General features: G+C 33.6%; 1 protein-coding gene across 1 annotated transcript; it reads left to right on the forward strand.

Moving 5' to 3' along the window:
- Positions 1-7435: 7435 nt before the first annotated feature.
- LOC11416099 (scarecrow-like protein 33) lies at positions 7436-9567 on the forward strand. Its single transcript, XM_003597319.4, is given in 2 exon segments — positions 7436-9207; positions 9210-9567. Coding segments are annotated over 2 exon segments (1926 nt in total). The 5' UTR covers positions 7436-7538; the 3' UTR covers positions 9467-9567.
- The last annotated feature ends 4819 nt before the right edge of the window (positions 9568-14386 follow it).

A 14386-nucleotide genomic window follows, 5' to 3' on the forward strand; every position in this document is an offset into this window, starting at 1 on the left:
ACAAAACTCCTTCAAGAGAAGCCAATTTTATTGGATGAGATATACCACCATTGGCTTCGGTTATCTATGGGTGAACAAAGTAATGAAGATGCTTTTTGTGTCGAGGTTGAGTTGAAGGCTATTGTAGAGCGTCTAAAGAAACTCCCTTTCCAAATGAAGCTTGAGGTCAAAGAGGGTTTGCGGCAATTGTCATTTCCTGAAACCACCTTGATGTCTCCACCACCACGAAAAGTACCAATCAAGGGAGCAAAGAAAAAAGTCGACATTGCGAGGTCTAAAGGAAAAATTACATCGACTAGTCGGATCCCTTCTTCTTGGGAGGTTGTTGATTCCCAAAATCCGGATAGCCAACCGTCACCATCACCAACTACATCATCATATAAAAGGAAAAAAGGTGCTCGTCTTGGTAAAACATCACTTTCCCCACTTCCACCACCTACTCGGTATCCAAAGCCTAAAGCTATCCCGGTTATGCGTCCTATTGATTATATGCCACGCTTCATGCTTCCATTTATTGAAAAAGTGGTGGATGTTATCGGCGATGGACATTGCGGATTCCGGGCTATAGCGGAGTTCATGGGCTTGACCGAAAAAAATCATCTCATGATCCATACACATCTTATCCAAGAGTTGATGGATCATAGAGATGATTATGTTGAAGTATTTGCGGGTGAGGATCGTTATAACTACATTTTAAACGGATTACATCCTCCCGCAAATACAAAAACTTGTGCACATCTTGTTGATAAGTGGTTGACATTTCCGGACATGGGACACATTGTTGCTAATTATTACAAAATGTGTGTGGTTGTGTTGACAAATCTTGAAGTTGGAAAATCGGAATCGTTTTTCCCACTAAGAGGGCCACCACCGCCGGGTAATCAAAAAACTCCCATCTTGTGCCTTGGGGCAATTCCAAATCATTTTGTGCTTATTTCCTTGAAGAATGGTTGTCCACTACCTCCATCATCTACGGAGTGGCACAATCACAAGAAAGAAGATGCGGTGACTTGGGAAGATGAGTATTTGGATCGACATGACTTGTTTCGAAAGCTCATGGCTATTGAAAGTGGAAACAAACCGTGCAAACCACAAAAGGAGTCAAACAAAGCGGCGCCTATTTTGTTGGACACTCCCGAAAAACCAAAGCAACAATTTGAAGTTATTGCGGAAGATGAGGAAGATTCTATGTCACTTGATCTTCTCCAATCACTTGGTCTTTAATGAGTGATTTTTTTGTCGGTGTTAGTTCGTTTTTTTTTGGTAGAAATTACACCGATGTATTTTTTTGGGTCGAAATTGTAACGCCAATTTTTTGGTGGCCAATATATAACTAACATTATGTAATTTATATTGATATATATATATATATATATATATATATATATATATATATATATATATATATATGATAATATGATTTTTATGTGGAGAAAATAATGCAATACTAATTTATAGCTTTTTAATGTTTTCCGCATTTCATTTATTCGTTATTACATTCCATTTAATTTTGTTCTAATATATGATTCTTTTGTTACAAAATTTTTCAAGTGAGACATGTCTGAGGTTGCACAAATTGAAGGGCGGGTTAGGTACTCCGCGTTTAAAAAGACGGTTAAGATTATGATAACGCCGACGGACTCTCTTGACAATTTGAAAGCACAACTTAACACTTATTTTGAGCATCTTGGTGAAAATCAATATACACGTCACTTGTTTGGTCAAATGCCATGCATAGACCTAGGAGAAGATAGAGATGAATACGCATGGAAAACGGCAAGCTATATGCCTTTGCTTATTCGCGACGACGGCGACGTCGGATTTATGTTTCGGAATATGGTGGAAGACAATATATTATATATGTATGTTCGTTCCATATGTAATTGCATTGAATGTAAGTAGGGATTTAATTTAATGATGTGTAATGAGTAGTTTAATTATGGACACTTTGTAATGTTTTGATGAATTTCAAACGTCTGTTTAATTTTAACCAAATGTCGGTTTAATTTAATTATGAACAATTGTAAAAGATATTGTATTTATCTTCATTATGTCCGAGTTTCAATCATACATATGAATTATATTACCTTTGGAAATGCTCTGGTTTAATTACAGGTAAAAACTGGCCGAAAAAATGGCTTGGAAATACTTAGAATTATGCAGAACCTGCTGTCTGCATAATCAAATTTCCTTGGCCGTTAACTACCGAGGTTTTCCTCGGCAGTTAACTGCCGCCGGTTTCCTAAAAACCTCGGTAGCAAACTGCCGAAGGGTATTTTGGTATTTTACTCGTGTGGCACAGCCAAACAACATGTGGGAACAACAATACTCATGTGAGAGAAGTGAGAGAGAGGATACAAAAGAAGCACAATTACATTCCTACCCTTAATTTTATTTATTTTTAATTTAGAAAATACAAACCTTCGTAAAAATGAGAATGTGTGTTGTAACATTCCCTATATATATATATATATATATATATATATATATATATATATATATATATATATATATATATATATAGGGTGTAAGTTAAAAGACTTACACCAAATCTTAACCATTAAATCAAATCAATTCAATGGTTCACAAATGTTTCCTAAAAGGTGCATGTGAGTCCTCTTTTTCGTTTGTCATTGGAACAAAAAAATCCCCAGATTCACAACAGCTTCAAAGAAATCGGATCCAAGCTTCTATTGCTTAATTCATATGGCTTCTTTTCTTCTTTTCTTTTTAACAAAAAATTCCTAGATCTACAACAACAAGAAACAAATCCCTCGATTTTTCTTTTCTAAATTTCTTATGAATAATTCGGTGTTATTGTCCATCTAAAATTTGTACCAATTCGTGGCCAATAAACAACATTTCAATTTCTTGGATTTCAGTATTCTTTCTATAACAATGGTGGTCTTTCTTGTTTCAGAAATTGGAATAAATAAATTTCATGTATCAAAAGCTAGGTTTCATTTGACGTTGACGACAAAACAGAAAAATTGATGTTGACACATTTAATAGGGCTGAAAAACACATGTAAATTATCCAAATACCCTTCAGCAGTTAACTACCGAGGAAAACCTCGGCAGTTAACTGCCGAAGTCCAATTTAATCCATCGACACTTAAGTGCCGAGGAAATCATAACTTCATTTTCTTCGATACTTCTTCTTCTAAAAGTGCTGAAATTTCATTATCAATAACTACTAGATGGCTGGGTTGAATTTGAATGCCATAGCTCTTTCAATGGTGTGATTTAGTAGAATGAATATTGTCATTGATTTTCAGGCGGGCAATAAAATAGAAACTCACGTTTAAAAGAATTCGTCTTTCTAAAGTATATGATTTTTGTTGTACTCTAATTCATCATAGTGATCCACAAATGCATGTTGTAGATTCATAGAAACTCTAATCCCAAAGTTCGGTTAGCCACAAATAAAAGAGATTTTTTTTCCTTTTGTTGTTGAAATTACTCTTTAAATGTCTTTCTTTCTATTGTCTTCAAGTGCATCTCATCTTTTGGAGTTTGAGGCCAATATTTTGTCTTCACAAAAACCGCCATAGTTTTCAAAGATAAAGCTTTTGAACCTGCGAAAATTTTCCTAAATGTCTAGTTAGAATGCTTTGGAAGTTGTTTAATGTAGATGGGTCAATTAGGCATGAAGGTATACGAGATGCACTTGAAACTTGGGATCTTCAAATATGGCAAAGCTTTCATTTGGGGATTCATGATGATAATTCACTTGCTCACAAGCAAAGCATATGAAATTTCAGAGCGATTCATGGATGATAATGAAGTTATTGAAGAAGAAGTATTGAAGAAAATGAAGTTATAATTTCCTCGACACTTAAGTGCCGATGGATTAAATTGGACTTCGACAGTTAATTGCCGAGGTTTTCCTCGGTAGTTAATTGCAGTCGGTTCCAAAAAAATTCGACAGTTAACTACTGAGGGGTATTTGGGTAATTTATATATGTTTTTCAGCCCTATCAAATGTTTCAACAACAATTTTCGCAAAACAGTGAAAGAAGAAGGATGAATTACATATATCTCACTATTTCTTTTTATTTGACGGATAGTTGTGAACCATTGGATTAATTTGATTTAATAGTTGAGATTTGGTTGACTTAGTGTCAACGGATCCTGCCTATATATATATATATATATATATATATATATATATATATATATATATATATATATATATATATATATATATATAACTTATACACTTTTTTTTAATATGTGTGAAATTATCAAATGACCCACTCATTGTAGGATGGATGGAGTAAAACTTACTAAATCAATAGTGTATTAAAGCTATCTTATATAATTATTCTTATTTTTATTTGTAACATATCAAATTTTTTATAAATTTAACTTGTTGGGTCTTGAGTTGGATTTCTAACTAACGCTAACAACTCATTAACTATTGATTCAACATTAGAAAGAGAAGTACAGTCCCCGTGAGCTTAGCTCAGTTGGTAGGAATATTGCATATTATATGCAGGGGTTGGAGTTCGAATCCCAGACACTCCACTTCTCCACAATTTAATTGTGTGAGCTCTAGCCACTAGGCTACTTGACCAAAAAAAGAAGAAAGAGAAGTACAATGCATAACACCCCCACGAAGCCCCCCAAAATTATCATGAAGGGACATTAGAAATCAAACCACGCTGCTTTGACGACTTTCAACTCATCAAATCCCATAAGAGCCATCTGACCCCCACAATTTTGTCGTAGCCGAATAGCACTCTTGAACGGACATATTGTTTTGTTTGAGTGCCCTAATATCACATTCTAGTTGATACCGTTTTGCAAAATTTGATTGATCATACATTCATTTTAGATGATCCCAAATCTCTTCAACAGTTTGATATTTTGCTTGTTGCAAACCTATGTGCTGCTGATCAACAAAATTATTAATCCATGTAATAAATTTTGAATTACTTGTTGGGTAAATATACGTTTACCCTGTAATATTAACGGTTTTTGGTTTACTTCCTGTAATTTTTTTTGTTTAGATTTCAACCTTGTAATTTGAAAATTATTCGATTTTGGATCTTTATGGTATCAAATTTCAAAATTTAAGGTACTTTCGCCTCATGTAATTTGAGCGATTTTTTGTTTACCCTATATCATATCATCGATTTTGTACAGTCAAAATGTCAAAAACTAAAGAATATTCTTCAAAATTACAAGGTTAAAATCTAAACAATTTTTTTACAGAGATTAAACCACAAACCACAAATATTACACTGGATTAATCATATATTAACCCTTGCTACTTTTAAACATATTATTTCATGTTTTGAAAGCTTGTACATACTTATCTAACATCATTTTAATTTTTTTGACTTAAAAGAAGTTCCATCAACCCCACATATCTTTTCCTATAATTTTCCTTTTTTCATCACATAATAAGAGTAGTTCTGTCCAATACGATGAACACTAATAGTTTGAAGAGAAACATCCTTGTCACTACCCATAGCGAACAATGACAACCCACCAATGAAACATCATGATGGCTAGTAATGAACATAACACCAATACAAAGTCTTACAAGGAGTATATATATATATTAGAGAATATAAAAGTCTAATATATCCATACTACTAACTAATAATAACAATGTGACTATCCAGATATATGAGATATGATGTAACAAAAAAAAAAAAAAGATATATGAGATTAGATATGACTGCTATTGTTTTTGTAAATTAGAGGGTTGGCTCGTTACGTGAACCCTTCATAAACAAATGTTATTTAAGGGATTGGTGCTAGTCACACCCCAATAAAAACAAGTTACACCTTAGAATGACTAATATACCCCTAAATTGAACATAAGTAAACTTAATTTACATTAACCTAGATTGAACGTAAGTAAACTGAATTTACAGTAACCTCTTATATACATACTATATACATACGTAAACTAAATAACCTAAATTGAACGTAAGTAAACTTAATTTACATTAATCTAAATTGAACGTAAGTAAACTGAATTTACACTAACCTCTTATATACATACCATATACACACGTAAACTAAATTTACATTAACCTAAATTGAACATAAGTAAACTTAATTTACATTAACCTAGATTGAATCTAAGTAAACTGAATTTACACTAACCTAAATTGAAAATACGTAAATCTGAATTTACATTAACCTACATACGTAAACTGCACTAACCCCTTTTATATACATACACGTAAACTTAATTTACACTAACCTCTCACTTAAAATCAAATTGACAAGCATATCTCATACCAAAACAAACAATAAACAAATAGAAACTCATCGAAAATGAAATTCATGAAATTCACTAACCTTTATGAATATAGTACATATCAATAACAAAGATGATGATTCAGATCTTGGTTGTACATCTATGGTGATTTGTGGATGAAAAGGGGTAAGGGTTCAAAATGATCATAAAAGATGAGTTTTTAGAAATTTACATGAAGAGGATAATTTTGGTATTATTGTAAAATTTTAAATAAATTTAGGTGTAACTTGTTTTTTTTTTTTGTGTGACTAGCACCAGTCTATTTAAGGTAGCTAAATATACAAATATACTTACTCATTCAAATTAAATTAAATTTTTGGGGTGCAAAAGCTACCACATTTATCTAAAAGCCCCCGTGATCATATTGGCTAGGATATGTGTTGTGTTATTCCAAAACAACATTTATTTTATAATTCTTTGTATTTGTATTGAGTGATTGCATGTGCCTTTTATTTGTTGTCGTGGTAGCAGATTTGAACCTACTATCCTGTACCCAAATCAGTTCCTGTTCCAGGATACAAGGATGAAGTTTTTTGTTTATTGCAGTGCAGCAATAGCCAATAATATATGTTGTAGTTTATGATAATGATTTTTTGAGTCCATATGCGTTGTCAAATGAGCAAAAGATTTAAGATTACTTCTTTGACACGATTATATGATTGAGTAGTAGATATTGAAAGATGAGTATTATTTGAACAACCAATTTGATGATAACTTATTTGACAACCATATTTTACAAAGAAAAAAGTGGTATTGGTACGGAAACCATAGCAATAGAGAGATAAAGTAAAAAGTAACGTGAGTATGAGAGAGAAAGTTGTTACAAAAGTTTTCAATAATGTTGAAATATCATTTCTCATATTGAAATGGACCTTAATTAAATTCATTGTTAATTTTCACGTGTAAAAATCATCATCAAGAGTAGTGTACAACAAAATGAATATTTGCCACACATGACACAACAATGATTTAGTCCACTTCTATTCAGCGACCCCACACGATTTACCACACATGTTATTTTGCTCTGTGCATTTGCAGTGTTGAATCATTACACAAAAAATCTTCTGAATTGGACACGGTTGATACATTAGTACACACCAAATCTTCTGAATTCAGCCACATATATAAATCAACCAACCATGTTCAACCTGGCACAAAAACAAATCAACAATATTCTTTTACATCAAATCCATTCATTGTCACACCAGAAACAAAATTAACAAACAAATTTTCCTTCTTGTTATAATTTGTTGTAAATGGACAAAAGAATTGTTGATTCACACCATGAACAAAGTGAGAGTGAATTCTCTTCCCCTATTCTTGGTTATGTAAGCAAATTTCTCATGGAAGATGATGACATAGAGGAAGACTACAATATGTTCCAACACAATGAACATGATGGGTCTTCCAATGCTCTTGGTTATATAAACCGATTTCTCATGGAAGAAGACTTTGAAAAAGAATACACTATGTTCCAAGATTCCTTTGCTCTTCAACTTACTGAGAAATCATTTCATGATGTTATTGTTCACACTCCTCTTCCTCCTCCTCCTCCTATTGCTGCTGCTGCTGCTGCTGCTGCTACTACTACTACTACTACTCTCCCTTCTTCTTCTTCTTCCATCCACCATCAGAAAAACTACAAATTTGTGCATAGCCCTGACATCAGTGATTATAGTTTCAGCAGTGGTAGCACTAGCTCCTTTGAACTTGAACCAATTATAGAGACATACAACTACAATTACAACACCTTTCCACTCCCAAATACTCTTCCAATTCCTCCAAACTTTGTTTCTCAATTCGACTCAACCGTTTTCCCTTCTCATGAGGTGATTAAGACAGAAAACTTTGAAGAAGAGCATTTTCTCAATGTGTCACAAAATGAGTCAGAACAAGTATATGTAGATGATAACAGCGAGTTACCAGAATTATTTGATAAATTACTAGTCCTTGGTACTAAAGTAAAAAAAGGGCCACTTCAAAACACAAGCTTTCAGCAGAATTATGAATTATCAAACAGATTCTATGGTTATAGGAGACAGAGAAGTTATGAGGAAGTTGTGGATTTGAGGACACTATTGATGCTATGTGCACAATCCATTTCTTGTAATGATATTTCAAATGCTAACCAATTATTAAACCAGATTAAGAAACATTCTTCTCCAACAGGTGATGGTACTCAAAGATTGGCACATTTCTTTGGAAATGCACTTGAAGCACGTTTAGCAGGAACTGGTTCAAAAATCTATAGAGCTCTATCTTCCAAGAAAAAATCTGCTGCAGATATGGCAAGAGCTCACCAAGTTTATTCATCAGCATGCCCTTTTGAAAAGCTTGCAATTATGTTCTCAAACAATGCAATTTTTAATGTAGCAAAAGAAACAGAAAGTCTTCACATTATAGATTTTGGTGTTGGTTACGGTTTCAAGTGGCCTGGTTTAATGCTTCGTTTATCGAAAAGATCTGGTGGGCCACCCAAGTTGAAGATCACAGGGATAGATCTTCCAAATTTGTTGGAGAGAGTGAATGGAACAGGTCTTAGGCTTGCAGCTTATTGCGAACGTTTCGGTGTTCCTTTTGAGTTCAATGGTATTGCGAAAAATTGGGAAAGTATCAAAGTTGAGGATTTTAAGATAAGGAAAAATGAGTTTGTTGCTGTGAATTGTTATTTTAAATTTGAGAATCTACTTGATGAGACGGTTGCTCCGGAGAATCCAAGGGGTGCTGTTTTGGATTTGATTAAGAAGGCAAATCCGAATATATTTGTTCAAAGCATTGTTAATGGTTGTTATGATGCACCTTTTTTTGTGACAAGGTTTAAAGAAGCTGTTTTTCATTACTCATCATTGTTTGATATGCTTGATAACAACAATGTTGAACGTGAGGATCCTAATAGGTTGATGTTTGAGGAAGAGTTTTGGGGAAGGATATAATGAATGTTATAGCTTGTGAAGGTTGTGATAGGGTTGAGAGGCCAGAGACATATAGGCAATGGCATTTTAGGCACATGGGAAATGGGTTTAAGTCTTTGAAATTGGATAAGCAGATTATAGATAAATTGAAGTGTAAGTTGAGAGATGATGCATATAATAGTGATTTTCTGTTTGAGGTGAATGAAAATTGGATGCTACAAGGTTGGAAGGGTAGAATTCTATTTGGTTCTTCTTGTTGGATTCCAGCATAGAGCTTCACAACATGTTGGGAGTAAACTAACATTTTTGTTCTTGAAAATTGTTATGAAAATAGCTATTAAAATTAATGAAAGACTTATATATTGCTTTGAATAATCTCGATGCATTAGGACAAACTAAAACTTTTAAAATTATGGTGCTAGTTCAAAAAAAGACTATTTTCATCGATATTTTTTAATTTGAGAGATTAAGCTGTCGAGACTGTTTGGTTCCACTTCTTTTCACCACAGTCGCGCATCCATGAGATTTTTTGACCTGAAAATGAGAAGTTAACATTTGTTGCTTCCCGCGGTTTCAAGCATAGAACTCACTTAGTAAATTTGAGTACCAAACTGTCTTAGCGGTATTGATTTGAAGGGCAAAATGGTGGATTTAATATTATATTTTTTAGAAACTGCAAATTTTATTCACTTGACGTGTGTGCGCAAGAAGCACACGAAAACCCGCGGCTAGATAACAAACAGAATTACAAAGGGCTCAGATAAAAACAGAAACCTCAAACCTCCAAAAACACACTAAACACACAACACAGAGGTGGAAAACAACCGAACTAAAAACGCAAACAGCAGGAAAACAAAAAACAGATCAGCTCCCAAACAAAATAATAAGGCTGCCATATGCAAAACTGCACAAAACCAGCACAGGTCACCGCAATATACACAGCATACCCCAGCCTCAAACTTGTTTACTGCTAAAACCGCTGAACACCTCCTCATTACCGTAAGAGGCACGCTTTTGGATTCCAACTCCACTCGTAGAACAAACACGCCGGCACCTTCAAACGGCTAAGAATACATCTCCACGATATAACCTTCACAGCCTCCACCGTACCCTCCACCTGACAAACCACATTTTTGAAAATTCGATCATTTCTCACCCTCAATAAATTCCACACTACGGCATGCCAAATCAAACGGAATCCCTTACGGATCTTGTTACTCCCTGCTGCCACATTCCATTCCTCCCACAGCAGAAACATGTTAACCGGAAGCTCCATAGCCACCTCAACACGCCATTCCAAACCTCCATAGCAAACACACATTGAATGAACAAGTGACTCGCCGACTCCGGATTCCCCTCACACAAAACACAATTCACCGAATCGTCCGGAGGTAGGACTTGCCTATGCCGTAAGTTAACTTTCGTCGGGATCCTGTCATGAAACAACTTCCAAGAAAAGGCAACCGAGACCGTGGTTTCCGCTAGCATCAACACCTCCAACTTCTTATACATAGATTTCACCATGAAAACCCCTTTACCCTCCATTCTCCACCAACAAATATCATCTTCTACAGAGCCTCTAAAACTCTCCAAATCCTCTAATAATTCCGTCAGTAACTCATTCTCCCAAACAAAAAGGGGCCCCTCCAAACAAAGGTCCAATTGGTATCCGTTGTGTTGATCGTCCCCACCTCTCCAACCATCGCCTCTTTTTGGTTAGAAAGCAAGAAGAGTCTAGGATATTTCTCCCCGGAACGAAATATCTACCCTCCAAGCTACGTCCCAAAAACTAGTGTTCACACCATTCCTAACCTTTCTAGTAAGTTCGGAATTAAACCAATTTGACACATATATCACTACAACAAAATTGAGATTTAGTAACATTCAAAAAATGTAACTAAATCAAGAAAAATGTTACTAATTAAATTTAGTAACAGTTAAACAATTGTTAGGTAAACCCCGTGTTACTAAATTACTTCAATAACATTTTATAGTATTATTAGTAACATTTAGAAAATGTTGCTTTTTTGTATTTTTGTAACACTTTAATATCACTAGTAACATAAAAAAAATGTCACATAATAACTTTGGAGAATTTATAAAAAGTGTCGTAAAGTTGTCTAAAGTAAAATTGCGAATATACCAAATTTGATTTTTCTTAGACTTTATTAAGATTTTGAATTAGCCAATATTTGAAGATCAAATTTGCAATTAAAAATATGTTCTCATAAACATTTGAAATTTGATTTCATAATGGAAATAAACTATACAACACAATTTTGATTACATACTAAAATGATTACAAGTTTTTATCCAATAAAGCATGTAAAGGTAAAAATAAAAATGTGTAATAAACCTTCATTACAGAGGCATCCAAAATATATATATCTAGGTTCTGTTCCTTTTTATTGTTTCCATTTTCGCACTAAATAGTGCACACCCATAGCCCCACTAGTTTTTGCAATGTTATATCCTCAAGCATGCCATCGATCAACCTCCTAAGCTTTCATCACAACAAGTTGACCAAGATGTTTTTTACCTTCGAAGAACCTGCAACAAATTTGAAAACATAAAGGAATAAAATTATATTGATATATCATGTCTCTGCTCATATTCTTTCATTTCACCTCCATGTATAAACCATAGAATTCAGCTTACCATGTTGTTTTCCCTTGTTTGTAAAAACTAAGAAAGAAGCCAGTGCATGAAAAAATAGCTGATATATTACTATTATATGGAAAATCTTTCAGGAACCATTACATCTACTTTCATTATAAGATCACACACTCCCATTATAATCGACCACTCTTCTGAATAACTTTTTTTTTTTTTAATTCAGTAATTTTTAATTACTCTAGCTATAATGCATTCAAATCATGACTTGTCTCTGTGTATGTCTATGACAATGCGTCCTAATAAAAAATAACACTGCGGAAATTGCCATATGATTAGATTTCTTAAGCAAATGGTCACCCTCTCTAAGATAAATTGAGATTTTTATACAAAAGCATACTCAACAGAAAAATGAAAGAAAACAGAAAGAAAAAAAAGCTTTATATGGATAGAAAACAGTCAAATTCATGTACAGTGATAGAAAACAGTCAATTTTTAAATGGAGAAAACTAGTGTTACCGTGTTCGATAGTAGGGGTATAGTAACATTCTTTAAAAAATGTTTCAAAAAGTTGTTAAATAGTAACGTTATTATGGATATCACTGGTTAGATGTCACTAAATGTTATATATGTAGTAGTGTATCATGTTTGTGTTCTTCCAAATGAAAACAGTGCTTGGGTTGTTTAGTTGATCTTTGGTGTTGGAAAGCAGCATGGAGTATGATCCACAAATTTTGATGTTTTTTTTGACAAATAATTCATTCTTAGACTTCAGCCTTAATTAAGTCAGACTCCTCTATATTTCTTTTTGACAATCATACATAATAAATTTGAGTATACATTAACACTGACTCCAAGTAATTAAGTTAATTACTTTACACCTCTCATCTATGCATGATATTCTACACCAAGCAAGATCAACTACTCCATAGCTCTTATGTATACGAGGCCTTTATATATTTTGGTAATGTAGTCTAGGACTATCCTAAGAGTGAGTGAGGTTTAAAGTAATGATACATAGACATCCTTAGATGGTAATACACCCTTTGACATTCACACAAAAATTTGACATGTGGTCATGTGGACCCCTACACAAGCACACTTTCTCTTTCATCTCCTCTTCTCTCGTCCTAATGCATGAGATGTATGAGAATAAATAGTGTCTATGTAACATTTTTCTAAAGTAAACTTTGAGTGACTTATTTTATCTATTGCTAGTTTTCTATGGTTTTGTGGTTTCAATTTTTTTTTTTTTTTTTTAAGTATACACACACAACAGTACTTTGAAACGTGTGATGTGATGCACGAGAAGTTAATTATCTTAATGATTAATTTTTGGAAAATTAAAGGATCATACATAAAGATAAAAATACTAATCTATTACATTTTTGAGTCAATTTAGACATAAAATACTCATTAACCAAAAATAATACTCCCTCCGTCCCGCAATAAATGACCTATTTGAAAATTTGCAATTTTGACCTAGCTTACTTTGATCATATTTTTCTACTAATATACATATATAAATAATATCATATAAGATGTCGTTAGATTCGTCTCGATGAATATTTTCAAAATATCAAATTTTCATGATTTTTTCTAACATATTATTCAAGATATTTAAGCTCAAAATTATGCATTGAAATGCGTAATGCAGTCAACTGTATCATATATTAAGGGACGGAGGGAGTAAAAAAAAATGACACCCGCGTGCGCACATATACACACATGTATGTATGTATAAAAGCATGAACTGCATAATACATTGAGAAAACAATGATGCATGCATTTTCTAATTAATGTCATAGCAAGTGATGGAGCAGTGTGGATATGCTCTTGAACAAATTTTATAAAATTTGTTATGCTCATGAGTTATTGCTCCCAAAGGACGATGAATCAAAATCTTAAATAATGTTAACTTCTTATTTTCATATCAAATAGATTGTTGAAAGAAAATACTTAATTTCTCTTCTTGATGATTTGATAATGATCTCTCGGCAAACAAAGCTTATGGATGACGCGGCTGTGGTGCTAGTGCCAGTGCTATGGTTAATTAGTACGGGGAAGGAGGAAGTCCAATATGCAGTTGAGGATTTCTAAGGTAGCGGACGATAATACCTGCAAAACAGACACTCACTCCGAAAGTCAAGTCAGTATCTACTAGAGAGAGAAGCGTATGAAGTGTGATTTTGATATTGTACTTGGACGTGGTAGAAGTGCCACACTTATATTGACGATTTGGTTGCAACCGTTCCCGTGTGAACCGGTGTCGGTTGCAGAAGACGGTTGGGTGCCAAGTGAACAACTAAAATAATTTCAAAGCATAGTTTTAAAAATCGGATCAATGATTGACTCAGTAAGAGTACTGGGTCACTGAGTCATTGGTCGAACTGGATTGAATCGAATGACTTGATCTTCATAACAAAGATTATTTGCGTTGAATTAGATCGAACTGGGTGACTTTGATCTCTCAAAAAATTATAATTTTTTTACACTAAATAAAAGCATATTTTTATAATATAAATAGAAACATCTTCATAAATGCCCCTTGAATTCAACTGCATATATTTTTTATTTTT

Source organism: Medicago truncatula, chromosome 2 (assembly GCF_003473485.1).
Source record: "Medicago truncatula cultivar Jemalong A17 chromosome 2, MtrunA17r5.0-ANR, whole genome shotgun sequence".
NCBI classification, from domain to species: domain Eukaryota; kingdom Viridiplantae; phylum Streptophyta; class Magnoliopsida; order Fabales; family Fabaceae; genus Medicago; species Medicago truncatula.